At 43.4% G+C, this 20,545-nt stretch overlaps 1 protein-coding gene across 1 annotated transcript; it reads left to right on the top strand.

Moving 5' to 3' along the window:
- The first annotated feature begins 685 nt into the window (after window positions 1-685).
- Window positions 686-18,480, top strand: LOC134621239 (NLR family CARD domain-containing protein 3-like). Its single transcript, XM_063467668.1, has 9 exons — window positions 686-902; window positions 2,239-2,383; window positions 3,955-4,033; window positions 4,803-5,028; window positions 5,140-6,958; window positions 14,278-14,451; window positions 14,898-15,071; window positions 17,720-17,766; window positions 17,942-18,480. The coding sequence occupies exons 1-9, from the start codon at window positions 686-688 to the stop codon at window positions 18,478-18,480; spliced, it is 3,420 nt and encodes a 1,139-aa protein (XP_063323738.1).
- Window positions 18,481-20,545: the final 2,065 nt, after the last annotated feature.

Genomic DNA, 20,545 nt, shown 5'->3' with positions numbered 1-20,545 from the left:
GAGGTAGCGGGCAGTGGGGACAGCAGTGTCAGGCTGATCCACAGTAAGCGCAAAGCGCAAAGACCCTCACGCCAGCGTCTCTCTCTCTCTCTTCCTTGGAGGGAGGAGGCGGCAGAGATGTGGCTCTCTGAGGCTGGAAGGGTTTAAAGACCCGAGGAGTGTGACGGGGTCATGACATGACCCGTTGGTCGATCTTCAGGGCAAGGTCCACAGTCTCATCCAGAGTTTTGTGAGCCTCTCAACCAGCAATCTCATCCCGGATGTAATCAGCCAACCCCTGCATAAAAACAGTGGAGAGCAGAATCTCCCCAATTTAGCTTTGCGGCCAGAGTGCGGAACTGTGAGGCAAAGTGACAAACAGGTTAATTGCCCTGATGTAAATGAAGCAGCTATGACTCCACTTCCACTTCAATGCATGGGGGAACAAAAGTCTTCTTTAATTCCTCCACGAAGAGGGCATAATCATTGAATGCTGCAGATTTATTATTGTAGAGAGCCGTAGCCCATTCCTGGGCCCGGCCAGACAAGACGGAATTTAACATTGCGACTTTTGCGCGGGCGGTGGCATATTTAGTGGGCAGACATTCAAACAGCATATCCAGAGTGGCAAGCAAACCATCGGGCTGGCACTCAACTCCATTCCACTTATCTGGCAGTCTGATCCGGGGTTCCTCGCTCAGTGGAGATGAGGAGGCTGCAACGCAGTGACGGAAGCGGAAAGCTGGATGATTGTGTCAGCGAGAGATTCCAGTTTTGTGCTCTGCCGATCTACCACACCGCAAAGATATACTACTTCGGCTTTCAGCCGTTCAAATTCCTCTGGGTCTATGACGGGCTCAGACATCCTGTCACGTTCGGGAATGACCCGTGCGCAGAACGCGACTTAGGAACCGACGTTACAGGTGAGCAGCGGACGGAGCCGGGATGAGAAAACGAGTTAAGAAAGGTAACACTCACAGCCCCTGAAGTGGATGGAGGCTGACGTTGGTAGAGGTTCATAGCTCCTGACATGAAGGAAACGATGTCTGAGCAGAGAACAGGTGGGTGGTCTCTCTCTTTTAAACCTGGCCCCGTGGTCAGCTGACCACTACCTGACAGAAAAGCAAGTAATGGACATTAGACCAGTGGAAATCTGTACCTTGGTCTGATGAGTCCAAATTTGAGATCATTGGTTCCACCCACAGTGTCTTTGTAAATGTAGTAAAAGTGAACGGATGGTCTCTATATGCATGGTTCCCACCGTGAAGCATGGAAGAGGAGTTGTGATGGTGTGGGGGTGCTTTGCTGGGGACACTGTTATTCAAAATTGAAGGCACACTGAACCAGCATGGCTACTACAGCATCCTGTAACAACATGCATCACATCTGTTTTGAATTTATGATTTACCATGATTTATTTTTCAACAGGACAATGATCCCAAACACACCTCCAGGCTGTGTAATGGCTATTTAACCAAGAAGGAGAGTGATGGTGTGTGTACTCCATTTAATACCATTATGAGGAGGTGTGTCCAAACTATTGATTGTTAGTGTACACTCACACAAATAATTTAATCTTGGTTTCTGAGCTATTCACCATTAATATCAGTATTGGTTGAAAAATAACACTTTGTTTTCCTCCTGTACAGTCTTGAAAGAAAGGATCCCTGGGATCATCCACACTGGTCTTCTGTGGACTTCCACAGAAGACCAGCATTTCTATTCCGCTTTTCTATTTTGTTTTCTTCTGTGAATAGATTTCTTGGATTCCAGTGCATTTACAAAATTTCAGTTGCTATCATGTGTGCTGTGCTGGAGCTTCATGACTGATAGTAGAAGTAGAGCAGCTGATGCCAGCTTCCTCTGCCTTACACTGCTCTCTGAGTGCATTCAGCTGACACTGAGAGGAAGCATAAAAGAAGCAGCTGATATTTGGACAGCACAGATGATGGAAAGGAGGATTTCAATTGATGTGCACATGAATGATTTGTGTTTCCTCTGCATTTGAAGGTAGAAAGTGTGTGTGAGCTGATTTTGATGTGAATTCAGCAGCATGGATCAGTATGAGGACAGAGAGGAGGGAGTCCCTCCCTCTAAAACCACTCTGTGTGGGGAACATGAGAGCCAGAGCAAAGCTCAGAGGTGAGATGACCATCTCTAACTGTCCATGACTCTTCTCCATGTCACAGCCCAGCACTCACATCACTGCTCCATCATTATTCACACTCATACCTCTGTGTGTGTTGTTTTAAAGCCCAGAGCTGCAGGGCATACCAGGCTCTGCTGTACTTAACCCCAAAGTGAATCCAGAACCTGGACCTGAACCCAGCTGTGTTTCCTTAAAGAGTGACCAGTCCAAGGATTTTTATAACCATTTTAAAGGACACATTTCTCCTGCTGAGAGGTAATGTGTGTCTAAATGTTGTTGTGACTCAGTGTTTGTGAATAAATCCAAATTAATTAATCAGTGTTGATTTGTGATAACTGTGTTCATATGCTATTTTAAAACGAAGAAGCTTCCCTATATTTACTTTAAGCTATGCTGTGGCTCCAACTGATCAATGTATCTGAGTGTTATGTTTGTATCTGGCAACAAATGTTTGCATTTTCTCTATCTCTTTGAGCTTTGTCTGCATGGTTTTTTTGTTGTAAAGATAGCTGAGACTTGTTGGATTCTTGAACTACTTTCATTTTCATTTTTAAATGCTTTATAAGGCATAATAGTCCTCACTTTACATGAGCTTACACAAAATATTTAACAACTCGTAAGTGCCTGAATTACGATATGAAATATGTATTAATTAAACCTCTATTAATACACTCACAAACATTGAACTTATTTGCTTAATAATTATATGTAGGGCGATCGTGGCTCAAGAGTTGGCAGTTTGTCTTGTAATCGCAAGGTTGCCGGTTTGAGCCCCGGCTCCGACAGTCTGAGTCATTGTGTCCTTGGGCAAGACACTTCACCCGGTGCCTACTGGTGGTGGTCAGAGGGCCCGGTGGCGCCAGTGTCTGACAGCCTCGCATCTGTCAGTGCGCCCCAGGGCAGCTGTGGCTACAATGCAGCTTGCCAGCTTGTGTGTGAATGGGTGGATGACTGAATGTAGTGTACAGTGCTTTGGGGTCTATAGGGACTAATTAAAGCGCTATACAAATACAGGCCATTTACCATTTACCATATGTGTAAATGTGCTTCTTCAGACTGAAGAAGTCACTTGGATGAGTGACGAAACGTTTCTCCCACAAAACGCTATGTCCAGATGAACAGATTCAACTTTTGGAGATTTACTTTCCTGGATGATTGAGAATGCATCAAGGCGTGCTTCTAAATACATATCATTTATTTAGAAGTCATAAATGAAACCTTGAATATGTTATATATGAACTTATTAGTCAAGAAAAAACATTTATGTGTATTTTTCAATTACACATGAAGGATGAGTAATGCTTTATATAAAGTATCAAATAAGTACTTAATTCTGTTATATTGTGACATTATTATAAAGTGCTACAGAGGTTTCTTGTTTTATGTATTCACTTTAGAGGAGTGCAGTTCTGTAATCAGTTTTTCCTTCTGCACATTAAAACCATCACTTGACTGAATTGTAAAAAAACAAAAGAAAAAAAATGCATCCATATATTAAAATCTTAAACAGATTTAATATTTAATTACTAAAAGGTTAATACTGACAGCGTTGAAGCTTAAGCTGTTAGCTGGTTAGGATTTATTCTGGGGGTTTGGACAGACTCTGTGACTGAAACTGTGTTGCTGGTGTTAAGGTAACAAGACCATCAGCAGGAATACAGGAAGCTAATAACCTTCACTGTTGTAAATGTCTTCTTGCCACAGGGCACCTTCATAGCTTCAAGCATTAGCAGATGTGAGCTATTTTTATAGTACCTGGAGGACCAGGAGCATCTTAGGTAAAATGTTTTTTAGTCTTATTCGTATTCTTCATGATTTCTCCACAGAGTGCATGTTGAGAGCTCAGAGTTTCCTGGTGTTCATTCTTCTGAGCACCATCAACCGCAGCTGGACTCCATATTCATGGTCTGTACATGTACAGTAACAATGTTTACAGTAATTTGAATGTTGTGGCTCAGGTAGAAAGCCATTTGTGCTTCAAACACACGGTTTGTGGTCCTTGCGTGCCATAGTATGTAAAATGCTTAGTTACAGTTGAATTTCAGAAATGTTTGTACTGTATTGCTAAGAAAAGTTGCACAAGTAAACCAACACATGACCTTTAACTCCTGGATATCAGAGCTCATGGTATCTTATTGTGTCAACAAAGAGCTTTGCTCTCAGACTGTAGGCTTACTTTTGGCTCCTAAAGTCGCTAAATGTGTCTGTGAAGGTTCTCAGTCATCAAGGTCAACGTAGTCTAAGGAGCTTGGAAAGAAAAGCATCTGGACTTATTTTTAACGACTTGAAGACATTTCACCTCACATCCAAGAAGCTTCTTCAGTTCAGTCAAGGTCAAATGGTGGGGAGTCCCAGATTTAAGCCCTCCACCATTTGACCTTTGACCGAACTGAAGAAGCTTCTCCGATGTGAGGTGAAACGTCTTCAGACGCTTTGCTTTCCAAGCTTCTTAGACTAAAGTGTCTAAAATTAGAATGGGAGGCAGAGACACTGACAACCGTGCTCCTCTCCTGTAAGACCAGCTCCCAGTTTAATTTCAGGAAAGAAATACCCTCTCTACATTTAGGATTAGAATACCAACTGTTTGATAGATATTTTTTTCTTCTCTTCTTTCATTATCCAACCAGTCCAGGTTGTTGAGTGACTGAGACATTCATATAGCATTCTATTGCAGCTCCTCGAGGAGAACATTGTCATTTTTGTGAAGAATGAACTGAAGAGGATCCAGAAATTTCTGAGCTCAGATTACCCAGAATGCTTGGAGACACAGAGGTGGTGTGATGAGATTAAGGGTGAGGATGAAGAGCAGAGGAGAAGTAGCAGAGAGGCATTTGTGAAGATCACGCTGAACTACCTGAGGAGAATGAAACAGGAAAAGTTGGCTGACCGTCTGCAGAACAGTAAGACAATTTTTCTACAAAGACAAGCTGATGGATAAATTGGATGCTTACTCTTTCAACTAATATACCAATATCTATTCAAAATGTGCACTTGTCTATTGGTTATTTTAGGAACTACCATTAGGGACTCCCACTGGAGTCAGTGTGAACTTAAATCTAAGCTGAAAAGGAAGTTCCAATGTGTGTTTGAGGGGATCACTAAAGCGGGAAACCCAACCCTTCTGAATCAGATCTACACAGAGCTCTACATCATAGAGGGAGGGACTGCAGAGCTCAAACATGAACATGAAATCAGACAGATTGAAACAGCATCCAGGAAGCAAGACATTCTAGAACATACAATCGAACAAGAAGACATCTTTAAAGCCTCGGCTGAAAGAGATGTACCAATCAGAACAGTGCTGACAAAGGGAGTAGCTGGCATTGGGAAAACAGTCTTAACACAGAAATACACCCTTGACTGGGCTGAAGACAAAGCCAACCAGGACATCCAGTTCATATTTCCATTCACTTTCAGAGAGCTGAATGTGCTGAAAGAGGAAAAGTTCAGCTTGGTTGAACTTGTTCATCACTTCTTTACTGAAACCAAAGAAGCAGGAATCTGCACCTTTGAAGACTTCCAGGTTGTGTTCATCTTTGATGGTCTGGATGAGTGTCGACTTCCTCTGGACTTCCACAAAACTACAATCCTAACTGATACTAGAAAGTCCACCTCAGTGGATGTGCTGTTAATAAATCTCATTAAGGGGAATCTTCTTCCCTCTGCTCACCTCTGGATAACCACACGACCTGCAGCAGCCAATCAGATCCGTCCTGAGTGTGTTGATATGGTGACAGAGATTAGAGGGTTCACTGATCCACAGAAGGAGGAGTACTTCAAGAAAAAATTCCGGGATAAAAAGCAAGCCAAAAGGATCATTTCCCACATCAAGACCTCACGAAGCCTCCACATCATGTGCCACATCCCAGTCTTCTGCTGGATCACTGCTACAGTTCTGGAGGATGTGCTGAAAACCAGAGAGGGAGGAGAGCTTCCCACAACCCTGACTGAGATGTACATCCACTTCCTGGTGGTTCAGGCCAAAGTGAAGAAGGTCAAGTATGATGGAGGAGCTGAGACAGATCCACACTGGAGTCCAGAGAGCAGGAAGATGATTGAGTCTCTGGGAAAACTGGCGTTTGATCAGCTGCAGAAAGGAAACCTGATCTTCTATGAATCAGACCTGACAGAGTGTGGCATCAATATCAGAGCAGCCTCAGTGTACTCAGGAGTGTTCACACAGATCTTTAAAGAGGAGAGAGGACTGTACCAGGACAAGGTGTTCTGCTTCATCCATCTGAGTGTTCAGGAGTTTCTGGCTGCTCTTCATGTCCATCTGACCTTCATCAACTCTGAAGTAAATGTGCTGGTAGTACGACAAATGACATCAGAGAAGTTTAATAGCAGCAACTGTTCTGAGATGCTAGTTTTATTCAAAAGTGCTGTGGACAAGGCCTTACAGAGCCCAAATGGACACCTGGACTTGTTCCTCCGCTTCCTTCTTGGTCTTTCACTGCAGACCAATCAGACTCTCCTACAGGACCTGCTGACACGGACAGGGAGTAGCTCACAATCCAATCAGGAGACAGTCCAGTACATCAAAAAGAAGCTCAGTGAGAATCTGTCTGCAGAGAAAAGCATCAATCTGTTCCACTGTCTGAATGAACTGAATGACCATTCTCTAGTGGAGGAGATCCAACAGTCTCTTAGATCAGGAAGTCTCTCTACAGATAAACTGTCTCCTGCTCAGTGGTCAGCTCTGGTCTTCATCTTACTGTCATCAGAGTCTTCAGAAGAAGGTCTTGATGTGTTTGACCTGAAGAAGTACTCTGGCTCAGAGGAGGCTCTTCTGAGGCTCCAGCCAGTAATCAAAGCCTCCAACAAAGCCCTGTAAGTATATTTTGTTGTTCATCCTTTATTTGTTTTTATAATTTTTTCCATGTCTCCTTAAGAAAAAAATCTGTCAGGAAAACAGAAAAATCACAATTAAGTATCTGATCTTTCTATCCTGTCAAAAAAAAAAAAAGAGTTAGGGTTTCTGAAATATTTGTGGGTGTAATTTTTCTCAAAGTACCATCCAGACCCAGCCTATAGTTGATAATATTTATCCCCTCAATGGATGGATGGATGGATCTTTAACATGGTTTGTTTATATGAAAAGCACATGGAACAACCTAATATTCTGTTACTGCACTTTTTCTCTTCAGTTCTAACATTTTTTCCTCTTCTCAACAAAATTATCTGCATTAGTTCACTTTTCATTTGAAGATTTGGTTTAGCTTTTTGAATTCTATCCTTGGTGACAGGAATGATTTTCTCCATGTTATTTATTGGGCTCCTGTTGTTAGATCTAAGAAAACGCTCACTTACTGATTCTTGCATAAAAAATTTCTTTCTCTACCCACCAAGTAGAGATTACCTTTATTTTGTCTCTATGATTTCATTTCATTTGTTTTGTTTTGTGGGTCTTGTTGTTGTTGTTGTTTTTTGTGGCACATTATTTATCTCTGTGTCCCAACCCAGAGTGCACTCTCCTGAATAATTTACCTGGAAATACCAAGCCCGTTTCCGCCACACACAAAAAACCCCCCAAAAAAACAAGTATCCACAACTCGAAATTTCAAGTTATTTTCTCGAAGTTTCAAGTTACTAACTCGAAATATTGAGTTAGCTCTGCCAATCAGTAATCTACGTGAATGAGGTCGCTTTCTTGTTATCCGGAAGCATATGGCGCAGAGGAACGCGCACTCAAAACCGGATCGCAACAAATTGGCACTTTCGCAAGTACGCTTGCTGATAGCAACGCCATGTGATTCGGCTAATAACACAAGGATTTCATCATTTGTTTCAAAAAGTGGTCAGTAAATGTCCTAAAATTGGCACTTGAGTTTCCGAGCCTTTTTATCCTGAGGTTATACCTTTTTGGCGACGAGGATAAAAGCCGAACACAGACAGTTTTGAGTTTTTGCAACAATATGCACTCAACCGAGGTGCATCATGTATCTCAGAGTGTGAGGGGCAAACCGAGAGAGCTTTTGTAGTGTTACCGGTGTGGGGGAGCACACTTTGCCAAGGACTGTGTTTTCAAAGACAGTACCTGCCATAACTGCAAGAAAAAGGGGCACTTAGCCAAGAAATGCAGGGGCACTAAGGAGAAATCAAAGAAGGAATGGAAGACAAAACCCAAACTAAACACGCATCACCTGCAGAGCATAGCGCCTGAGGAGGATGAGTGTGTTTTCAGCATGTTTAATCTGGTTGGCTTTAATAAGTGCCGTGCGGAGCCCATCTATGCCACTATCCAGGTAAATGGGAAGGTGCTACAAATGGAGGTGGATACAGGAGCCTCAGCTTCTGTGATCAGTCAAGCCACCTACCACAGCTTGTGGCACTCGGGCGGGGCGCCAGCTCTCCAAGTGACTGAGATAAGCCTGAGACAGTACACGGGTGAATGCATTCCCCTGCTTGGTGCCATAGAGGTGCATGCAGCATATCAGGGTCAAGAAGCTGCAGCAACACTACTGGTGGTGAAAGGGGAGGGGCCTAGTCTGCTGGGTCGTGACCTTCTGCAGAAAATCCGCCTGAACTGGAGGGAAATCAGGTATGTAACTGTAATAGCAGAATTACTAGGAAAGTATGCAGATGTGTTCAAGAATGAATTGGGCACTCTCCAGGGCACCACTGTGAAGCTGTGTGTGGACCAATGTTCCCTCTAAGCTGCGCACGTGCGCAATTGCGCACTGCTGGCACTGTCTCTGCGCACAGAAAATCTGTGTTGCGCACAAAAAAATCTAACCTGATTTGAAATTAAAATTAATACTTTAACAATTCTGTTTTGCAGTGTTAGTCAATAAGTGACTGGCTGCTCCTGTATGGGATTAGAACAATGCCACCTTATCCCATAGTCCAGCCAATAATGCGATTTACATTCGTATATACACAGCTAATCAACGTGGTTGACAGGCTATGACAGCGTCCTTATGTGCCGACACCGGTGTTTTAGCTAGCAAAGCGGCGTGGCTGATGTGGAGTGAAGCCACGTTAATGACAACGTGTACAACCATTGGAGATGTGAGCAGGACAGACGGAACAACTGACGGGAAAAGTGTGGACTTTATACCAGTTTTTAAATTGTGTTGATAGGCCACGTAAAACCAGAGTTATGATAAAAATATATGCAATGTTTGGTTTTCTTCCTGAATACTATCGTTGTTTATATTTACTGCGGGAAGAAACAGTAAAAACGGCGTTTTATAAGGAAAACGCTCGAAAGCACTGTCCGCCTGTGAGCAAAAACAAACTCCACCCCCCTTTCCTATTCGTCCAAAAAAGTACCATGTCGACCAATCAAAAAAATGATATGGCAACGTGACATCTAGTTGTTAAGAAACGGGGGGAAGTTTTAGGAGTGACGGCAGTGTTTTAGCGCAAATCTTGTGTAGTTAGTGTGTAGTGTAGTTTTTGTTGTGTGTGTCAGAACAATGAGGCGACTGCTGAATGTTACAGGTGTTACAGCAGTGATACATTTGTTGTCAGGCCTGCAGATATCAGGCTGTTGTTCTCCTTTATCTCATAGTGGACAGAAATTAATTTTTGGAGTGGCACAAATAATTTGTGTGGCATCAGACTTGATGCAGAACAGCTGATTGTTCTGTAAATAGTTTGAAATGTTTATTTAAAAACACCTTGGCTGCATTTAAAAAAATAGCTGCAAAAAACTTTGTTGTTTGCAAAACTCAGTTACTTTTTTTTAAAGAAGTAACTATATAATTAATTGCCCAGCATTGGTCATTATATACTGTATTTTGCAGACAGAGTTACAGGACTCTCTCCCAGACCACAGACTCATAATACAAGTCAGAGCTTTATTTTTAAAAAAAAAAAAGAAAGTTGTGTTTTCAAAATTGGTGTTCAAGTAAATTTTTACTTCCAATAGTGTTAATATACTACACAGGTCATGAACAAGATTTTTTTTTACATTTTCATTGTAAGTGGGCTAAAGCAGTTAATTAAAAGTAGTCTAACATAAATGTAAATGCTGTAATTTGATTATTTTAATAAACCATGTAACTTGGATGGATTCGATGCTGGCGTGACCACATTGCACACGTCTGATGTCGCTCACAGTGGTCCAAGGGATCGCTCAGGGAGTTTGTGTGTTCGCTCAGACACGTGAAAAATTAGAGGGAACATTGGTGTGGACCCTTTTGCCCGGCCACGCTTTTTCAAACCACGCACTGTACCATACGCCATGAAGGCCAAGGTGGAAGCAGAGTTGGAGAGACTACAACAGATAGGGGTCATTGAGCCAATAGAGTTCTCGGACTGGGCAGCCCCGATTATACCAGTGTTGAAGGAGGACGGAGGGGTGCGTATATGCGGTGATTACAAACTGACAGTAAACCAAGCCTCTCAGCTCGACGCCTACCCTCTGCCTCGAGTGGATGACCTGTTTGCCACACTGGCGGGTGGTCAGACATTCACAAAGTTGGATATGAGTCATGCTTACCAGCAGTTGCTGCTGGATGAGGAATCAAAAAAATATGTGACAATAAACACACACAAGGGGCTGTTCAAGTACAACCGCCTGGTGTTTGGCATTGCATCCAGTCCGGCTATCTTTCAGCGCACCATGGACAATCTTCTGCAGAACATTCCTGGTGTTGCTGTTTACTTGGATGACATTTTAGTTACAGGTAAAACAGAAGAGGAACATCTGTGTAAACTTGAGCAGGTGTTGAAGAAGCTCTCAGAAGCTGGGTTGCATTTGAAGCGCAGTAAGTGTGTTTTCCAAGCCCCTAGCGTGACATACCTGGGTCATCGCATCTCAGCTCAGGGCCTGTCCCCACTGGAAGAGAAAGTGAGGGCAGTGAAGGAAGCCCCGAGAATGTAGCTGAACTAAGATCATTCTTGGGCTTAGTGAACTATTATGGGAAGTTTTTGCCTGACCTCTCCAGCATGCTTGCTCCCCTGTATGGGCTACTGCACAAAGACAGTCAGTGGAGGTGGTCCCAAGCACAGGAGAAGGCCTTCAGACAGGTAAAAGAACTGTTACAATCGGCGCCGCTCCTGGTGCATTTTGATCCGGAGAAGGAGGTGGTCCTGTCCTGTGATGCCTCCCCGTATGGCATAGGAGCTGTTCTTTCACATCGCATGGAAGAGGGGGAAGAGAAACTGGTCGGATATGCGTCACGCACGCTCACAGCAGCAGAAAAGGGCTATTCACAGCTTGAGAAGGAAGGCTTAGCAATAGTTTTTGCTGTGAATCGATTTCATCAGTACCTGTATGGCCGCCCATTTACTGTTGTTACAGACCATAAGCCCATCCTGAGTCTCTTTAGTGAAACAAAAGCATCCCACCCATGGCTTCAGCCCAGGTTCAGCGCTGGGCATTAACACTGTCAGCATACCAGTATCGCATTGTTTATAAGGCGGGACCTGAAAATGCGAATGCAGATGCTTTCAGCCGCCTCCCCCTCCCGGAGGTCCCCGACCAGTCGAACATGCCCCCAGAAACTGTGTTTTTGCTGGACAGGCTGGCGAACTCTCCGGTCTGTGCTAAAAACATCAAAGCATGGACTGAACGGGATCCAGAGTTATCTCAGGTTAAACAATGGCTGTTGCAGGGCTGGCCAGCAACAGTGGAGCAGGATCAGCTCAAACCGTATGCCAAGCGTCAGCAGGAGCTCAGTGTTCAAGATGGCTGCATCCTGTGGGGTTCCCGAGTCATTGTTCCGCCTCCAGGTCAGTCACAGATCATTGAAGTGTTGCATGAGGCTCATCCAGGGATTTCTCGAATGAAAAGTCTGGCAAGGTCATTCGTGTGGTGGCCAGGAATGGACAGTGCCTTGGAGGACAAGGTAAAAGCCTGTTCTCAATGTCAGTCAAACCAAAGAATGCCACCACCTGCCCCACTCCACCCATGGGAGTGGCCTGGCTGTCCATGGTCCAGGCTTCATCTAGATTTTTCCGGCCCCTTTTTGGGCCACAGGTTCCTGGTGTTGGTGGATGCGCATTCAAAATGGCTGGATGCCCACATAACGCCAACCATCACAGCCCCAGTCATTACAGACACACTCCGGAGAATCTGTGCAACACATGGATTACCTGAGGCAGTGGTCACGGACAATGGGCCCACGTTCACAAGTGGGGTTTTCCGAGAATTTATGGAGAGAAATGGGATCCGACATATCCGCACCGCACCCTACCACCCTGCCTCCAATGGCTTAGCGGAGCGCGCCGTGGAGACACTGAAAGATGGTCTGAAAAAAATGCCAGGTCTTTCAATAGAAAAGAGGCTCTGCCGTTTCCCGTTTCAGTATCGCATCACGCCTCATACAACCACAGGCTTGTCCCCAGCAGAGTTGCTGATGGGGAGGAAGCCCAGATCTCATCTGGATCTTCTTCGCCCAGATGTGGGAGCCAGAGTCACCCAGTCACCCAGGTGGGCAGAAGGTGAGACATGATCTACATGCCAGAGGCTGTGTTTTCAAGCAGGGAGACTGTGTGTATATCAAAAACTTTACAGGTGGCTCGCAGTGGCTGCCTGGCGTCATTCACCACAGTTCAGGACCAGTATCTTTTGTGGTGGAGTTGACGGATGGCAGACGAGTTCGCAGGCACAAGGATCATGTGAGAGCCCGCACGGATGGAGCTGGGAAGAGGGCTCAGAATGGTTCACACGCATATGGTGGAGACAGGGCTGTGGACATTGTGGGGCCTCAGAGTGGTTCACCCGAAGGGGAAGTCGTGTCAGCAGCCCCTGAGATCGGGATTGGTTCTTCAGTATCACCAGAAGGGCTGGTGGAGCAATCTAAGTCACCTGAGCCGAACCCGGCCACAGGAGCTCAGCAGGCTCCTAGCCTGGAGAACCCAGCATCAGGACTGAGAAGGTCAAAGAGGCAGCACAAGCCCCCTGATAGACTGAATTGTTCAAATAATGTGGTGTTGAATTCTCCCTCTCTTTTCGTATTTATGCATAATTGCTATGTTGTGGGTTTTTGCTTAAGGGGGGGGGGGGGGGGGGGGGGGGGGGGTTAATGTATGTTTGGGGGCATTGCACCCCGGAACCTTCAGAGGAACAGTTTCCTGTATGTGTTGCGACTAGCTGTGGTTGTTTCAAAAAGTGGTCAGTAAACGTCCTAAAATTGGCATTTGAGTTTCTGAGCCTTTTTATCCTGAGGTTATAACAAAGGAAATGTCGTCATTCACGTAGGAACTACACTGCAGGCAAGTCAAATCGTTGTCTTGGAGAAAGGGAACTGGAGGCACAATGAGATGTAAGTAAGTCTTCCTGTGTTTGCCCCCATGGGCGGACATAGGAAGAAACTGGACCCAAGCGGAAAAACACCAGACACTCACTCGGATCATGAAAGAGTTTGGAAAATCATCGTTATTATTATTTCTTTGTTGTGACAGTGTAATTCTTTTTCAATAAATCATTTTTGGGCTGAGCAGCAGAGTTGAGTATGTGTGTTCCCCCCAAAAAAAACTTGTCAAATCTTCTCTACCAATGCTAAACAGCTTAGTCTGCTATTGACTACTGTTTGATGTTGTTTATTGGATTGGATGATCAGGGTCTGAAGAAACCAGACATATGCGCAAATTAACAATTTATTAATTTAGCAAACTGGGGCTTCCATAGCATATGGCAGAACCATAAACAGCTACAACAGCCTGGCATCTCTTCCTCATGCTTTTCACCAGATTAGTAACACTACTGTGAGATGGCATTCTATTCTTCAACTAGAATTGTCACAAGTCAACCAGTGTGGTTGCTGGATAAAGTTCAGTCCCACACTGTGGAGAAATGTTTGTTGCCACCGGTTGCAGAATCTAATCTCTAGTTCTCTGCACTGATATTGCCTGCAGTGATGACACACATTGTTTTTCCAGTGAGTGAGATGCTTCCTCACACATCAGCCTTGGCCAGACAGAAAGCATTCCTCAGTAAAAGGCACATGAAAGCCCTGGAGTTTGCCAAAAGGCACCCAAATGACTCTCACAACATGAAAAATAAAATTATCTGCTCCAACTTATGTTTGATTTCACCTATCAAATTTAAAGTGTTTTTTTAAATTATTTATTCTAAATTAAATTTTAAGTTAACTTGTTAACCATGAAATACATATGAAAGTTTTTTGTTTTGAATTTTTGTGTCTGTTCAATATCTAAAGTGACTTCATTTGATCACAAATATTGTTTTTCAGACTGAGTGGGTGTAACCTCTCAGGGAGAAGCTGTGAAGCGTTGTCTTCACTTCTCTGCTCGCAGTCCTTTAATCTGAAAGAGCTCAACCTGAGTGACAATGACTTGCAGGATTCGGGAGTGAAGCTTCTGTTTGTTGGACTGAAAGGTCAAAATTGTACACTGGAAACTCTCAGGTTAGGAATCAGACTCTTCCACTGTTTGTTTGAACTTCTGCAGACTGTTTGAATCTGAATTTTACTATTTTATTATTGCACAGACAGTTATGTTTTATAGACTTGTCATTTGATCTTTTATTCAAGTTTTTGCATATTTTTGGTCTCTTAATTTATGTCTGACAAGTGTTCATATTTACGTTAGGATTGTTTAAAGAACATACGTTTGTTTAGCGATTTAGGGGTATTTTGTGCTCATAACTTACCAATTATTTTCATTTTTTTTTCCATATTGTCCCAACAAGTTCTGTGTTTTCTGGGGTTTTCAAAAGTAGATATAACTAGTGTTAAGTAAATATAACACAACTACTGTTACATTTTGTGAACAGTCACATGATAAATAAAGTTAGAATAAACAAAATGGATGAATGATATTGTAAGTGGATTGTTGTTTTGTGTGTCTGCAGTCTGTCAGGCTGTCTGATCACAGAAGAAGGCTGTACTTCTCTGGCCTCAGCTCTGAGTTCCAATCCTTCCCATCTGAGAGAGCTGGACCTGAGCTACAATCATCCAGGAGATGCAGGAATGAAGCTGCTCTTGGCTGGCCTGAAGGATCCATGCTGGAGACTGGACACTCTCAGGTATTCTCAGAATGTTTGATAAAGGAGGTAGAAGTAGAAAAACTCCCTTTTAACAGGAAGAAACTTCCAGCAGAACCAAGTTCAGGCAATCTGCTATGACTGGTTGTGATGAGGAGAGGAAAGCAGGACGAGAGCCACAGATTAATAACAATTCATAACTAGAACGTGCATTTTCTGAAGAAACTGCAGTGTGAATGCTTGAATCTGAATGTATGCACTGAAATGAATTAATTGCTGAATTTTAAGTTAAAAAGTTTGAATGAGATAAAAAAAAAAAAAAAACAGAATTTAACCTGAAAACAAAAGTGCTGAACTGCTAAAAGCTGATGTTTACACAGAAGAAGAAGTTGGAAAATAGCTGAAAATGTTTTAAATGTAAATTAGAAAACCTAAGAAATGAGAAAAGACAATTTAGAGTCAGAAAACATCTGAATGAATATTAAAAGTTCATATTCTTTAAATCACTGAACGACTAAAATGTGATCCCTCCACTTGGATCCACACAGTTTAAAAAGTTTAAATGTCTGAGCTTTGAAAGACACGGTGTTGGAAAGAGAACAACGATGGTGACGTTTTGAGGGTAAAATGATGGCTGTAGAGCAAACACTGTGGACACAGCAGCAGTTGAAAGAGAAGTGTTTAAGATGAATCTTGGCACAGTGAGAGACAGAGCTCATTAGGCAGGCAGGTGTGAGCCTGGTTGCTATAGTGACTGCACCCAATGGCTCCATACACACGCACACAGACATGCACCTCACTTTTGCTGCTTAAAATGAACTGAAAAGTCAGCCTGAAACAAATCGCTCCCAAATGAAAAGTACAAGTCGTATTGACAAAATTCTTTCACCGTGAGCACCAGCAATGTCTAGTCTACTGAATTCTCAATTTTCATGCCTGTGGAGTTTATTATATGGACGTGGTGACAGTGTAAAGACAGCCTGTACTTCTGATTTTCAGACAAACTTTCTGAGCCATTTTAACATTGGAGTCTATGGAAGAGTTGGAGGGAGGAGGCTGTGCATTGGTGACATTTATGAAAGAACCATAACACCTATTACAATAATAAACACATTGGATGAAAGAGGACAGCGATGGCTACGTTTTGAGGGTAAAATGATGGCTGTGGAGTGAACATTGTGGACACAGCAGCAGTTTTAAGAAAAGATTTTAAGATTAATTCCCCCCCTCCTCTCACTCTAGCAGTTGAGCTGTCTCACTCTAGCCCCAACATTCCGTCCCATACACACCCATTATAAACTCTGAAACGGCTGAAAAAAAGCATGAAACTTAAACTGGAACTGAAGAAAAAGTATAATAGATATTGAAAAGATAAATACAAGTTGAATAGTTGAACGTCTTGGCTTCGTTTTAAAGTTTGAATGGTGGCTCTATGTCAACGTATGTGGAAGCAGACACAGTTGAAAGAGGAGTAAGTTGAAGGAAAATTTGAAGGATCTCCCCATTGAAATACATGGGAAATTTTTGTTGAAAAAAGTTGAATAAATGTAAAAATGTAAATGTTAAAAATGAGAAAAATACAAGCACACATGTCCAAAAGAAGAGGAATCTAATGGTGTTTGAATGGTTTTTCTAAGTTGAACGGTTTTGAAGGAGATAGTCCAAAAAACGTACGGAAAAATAATAATAAAGATTCGCAGAACAATACTGGGAATGCTTTTCAAGCATTCACACTAATTAAATGCAGAGAGATGTATATACACATAGTGGGTGACTGAAAAAGAAATACTCAGTGCGTCATGGGAATCCCCCGGAAGTGTATAGCAGCATAACTAAGGGATGATTCAGGGTCACCTGATCTAGCCATAAGTGTTTACAAAACCATCAGGTGTCACAATAAGATGCGACACAAATTATTTGTACAAATCCAAAATATAGTTCCTGTGCATCACAAGGCAGTGGGGCACATCACAGGTCTGTATAGGATGTATCACTCCTCCTGTTATCCACCTGGAGACCACACTTGCATTTCAATCTATCTTTGATGGCTTTTTGGGCAGCATCTGTGACAGTAGTCGCAACAATATTTTTATACAGAAAACAAACAACTGCAAAAAAATGACTAGACTGCACACATTAATTTGTATACATGTAGTGAAAAAAGGAATCAGCTGATTTCACAGGCTGATGAAGGAGGACCTCTTCCTCAAAACTCTAAACTGTAAAAATTTCCAGGTGGCAACAGGTAACATTTTCCATATTTGTCTAATATGCGATGCTAATCAATGACGTGTGGATTACTCCCCCATGGCTGAAAGAGCACCTCTCTAATAGTAATAAGTCAGGGGAGCTAAAAGATCACGATGATCTCACAATATTGTCTCTACTTGAAATGGTCTTATTATTATCAAGACACTGATCACTAAATGGTGGAGCATGCTTAGGCTTTATACATTTATTGCTGTGAGAACCAGTCCACCAACTGCTTCAAAGGACTGACAGATCCAGGATCAGTCCAAATCATCAGTAATTTGATCCATGTATGGATTGAGGTGTATTTTTGAAAATGTTGGACTGTTCCTTTATCAGTGTCTAACAGCATGTGTATGAGAGTGATGTAATGTCCATGTGTGCATACTGAAAGAGGCTGTGCTGGTCTGACCCCCCCCCACCCCCCACCCCCCTTTCAGGGTGGAGCCTGCTGGAGTCCAATGGTTGAGACCAGGTCTGAGAAAGTGTAAGTGTGTTTTTAATTTGATTCATGAAAACAAAGCAGCCCACATTCAACCATCTATAAACTGTCACATCACTGATTCACATCTCTGATGTCAGGAGTCATCATCAAAGTGTCAATCAATGAACAGATGATGGATCAAAAACTGAAGCTGGATTGTGTTTGTTCTCTCCATCAGATTCCTGTCAACTCACAATCGACACAAACACAGTAAATAAAAACCTCATACTGTCTGATGACAACAGGAAGGTGACACGTGTGACGGAGGTTCAGTCATATCCTGATCATCCAGACAGATTTAATGTGTTTCCTCAGCTGCTGTGTAAAAATGGTCTGACTGGTCGCTGTTACTGGGAGGTCGAATGGAGAGGACAGGTTTATATAACATTAAGTTATAGAACAATCAGAAGGAAAGGAGATGGTGATGACTGTATGTTTGGAAACAATGATCAGTCTTGGAATCTGAGGTGCTCTGATGATGGTCCTCGTTCTGTCTTATACAATAATACAGTAGCATCCTTGTCCTCCTCTTCCTCTTCCTCCTCCTCCATCTCTAACAGAGTAGCAGTGTATGTGGACTGTCCTGCTGGCACTCTGTCCTTCTACAGAGTCTCCTCTGACACCCTGATCCACCTCCACACCTTCAACACCACATTCACTGAAACTCTTTATCCTGGATTTAAAATCTTTCCTGGTTCCTCGGTGACTTTGTGCTGAGTTAAGTGTAAAGAGTGTCCTCCTGTTAGAAAAACACTCTGATTGTTGAACAGATAGTTCGGTCAGTACATGTCTGTCTCTTTCACTCAGAAACACGTTTTTAGATTCAGTTAATATTTTAGACTATTCTAAATGATTTCTTGTAAACTTCTTCCTCTCCAGTCCTTTAAAGATAGAAGCTACGATTATTCCAGGATCCACATGTTGTTTTTCCGCATGTTGTTTTTCTCACTCAAAGCTTCACAATCAATATCAGTATGTAAAATGAATCCAAATGTTTGATTTCTTTTTCTTAATATGATTTTTCCAATCTCTGTCAAAGAGACTGAGATCTCTTGGCTCAGCTCCATGCAGAAGTGGAACAAAAGGCCTAAAATCTGTCCATCTTAGGAATAAAACACAGAGTCCTATAACAGAGTTTATCTGTATGTAAATTTTGCTAATACTTATTCCTGCATAAATGAAATCAGAAATCTAATCAAAATCTAATCAACAATAATATCAGATATCAATAAGTTGAATAAAAACAATATATACATAGAATGAAACGTTAAATATCTGACTTCTCACTGAGATGCTGTTTGTGTCTGTCTCTGTGTGTGCCCTGTGTGCTTTGGTGCTGAAATATGGCCTTGGACTCCTTGAGGAGACTATAAGGAGACAGGCCTTTAAAGTTTTGTCAGAATGAAACTGCAGAAAAGGGAAGAAATGATGATAAACAATTTGCATAAAAAGTATGCAGAGTGATAGAGAGGAACAGTATGATCTTATATAATTGAGCTCAAGAGAATTCATGTTTTAAATTATGTTTAAATGTGAACCGTTTATCTGGGTTATAAGGTAGAAGAGAGAACAGCATGTTATGTCTTAGGACATTGCATTAATTGGATGTCACAACATGTGATTGGATGTTAGCATCACATGTTGACCATGTCATGAGGGGAGGTGGAGAGATAGAGATTATAAAATTGCTTTGCAGATAGCAGGTTGTTTCCTTGGAGTTTCTCAGGGTGAGCAGAAGATTGGAAGGCCTTGGAATTCTGTGGCTTTAAAATCAAGAATCATGGAGGATTTAGCCTTCTTTCCCCAACCCACTGTGGATTGTAAATTGGATTTATAATCCACAGATTATTAGGGTCCACACCATATTGGATTGGTACCTAGAAGAACTTTTAATAGCTTAGAAAAGATGTTTGGGTGTCTACTGTCTTGTGCAGTCTGGGAGATGATTGAATGTTAGGGTGGGTACAGTTTCCTCTGCGGTGGGGTCGGGTGGGCTGCCCCGGGTCCTGTGGGGCTGGGCGGTCCTGCTGCCGTAGGCCCCGGTCTGGATGGGCCTGGGCTCCCTTGCCTTGGTGGGTGCCGAAGGACTGTGCCTACTGGGGTCAGCGGGGGAGCTGGCCCCAGGGAGGGGCATCTTGCTCCTCCCTTCTTCTCCTCCCCATCCCCGGCTGCCTCCCTCTTCCCGCTCCAACACACCCACCCAACCAAGTAGGGTCTTGGGGTGTGGGTGTGTCACCAGGGTGAAGGGGAGGCATCTCTATTGGGATCTGGGATGCGGGGCCTCCCTGCTGCCGCGGAGCCTGGGGCGGTCTGCTTGCCTCCACCCCGGGGGAAAGGGTAACATCTCCTGGGTCTAGGTGCCGTTTCCCCCTCCAGGGGAGAGGGTACCTGGACCCGGGGTATAGAGTTTGTTTGGGGAGTGTGATTGTGTGTACAGTGTCCATGTATGTCTATCCCTACGTTGGGTGAGTGCTGAGTATTTGTATATGTGTGCATGAGGGTGGGAATACATGTTTGTGTCTGTGTGTGCCTGTTTGTCTGTGTCTATATGTCAGGTCGGGTCTTACACTCCACCTCTCTGGGAACTCCCAGGCCCTCCAAAGGCCTATCTCCCCTCACCACACTCCCTGCCGGTAACTGATGCCCTCAGGGGTCGGTGCGTTGGTGGTTCTTGGTGTCCGGGGCTGGGCGCTCACTCTGGCACAGCTGGCTGCCGGCAGAGCCGGCGGGCACGCCACTGCAGCCCCCTCTGGCTTCTGCTCCGTGGCTACTGGGTGACCCC

Source organism: Pelmatolapia mariae, linkage group LG23 (assembly GCF_036321145.2).
Source record: "Pelmatolapia mariae isolate MD_Pm_ZW linkage group LG23, Pm_UMD_F_2, whole genome shotgun sequence".
NCBI classification, from domain to species: Eukaryota; Metazoa; Chordata; class Actinopteri; order Cichliformes; family Cichlidae; genus Pelmatolapia; species Pelmatolapia mariae.
This window is presented reverse-complemented; position numbering and strand designations above follow the sequence as displayed.

Bases quoted from the DNA above. Each gene is read 5' to 3' on its own strand.
- LOC134621239 (XM_063467668.1), top strand. From the start codon at position 686: ATGAGGAGGCTGCAACGCAGTGACGGAAGCGGAAAGCTGGATGATTGT. The intron at 5,029-5,139 runs GTAAGACAATTT...TGGTTATTTTAG, and splicing joins GGCTGACCGTCTGCAGAACA to GAACTACCATTAGGGACTCC. The intron at 14,452-14,897 runs GTTAGGAATCAG...GTGTGTCTGCAG, and splicing joins TGTACACTGGAAACTCTCAG to TCTGTCAGGCTGTCTGATCA.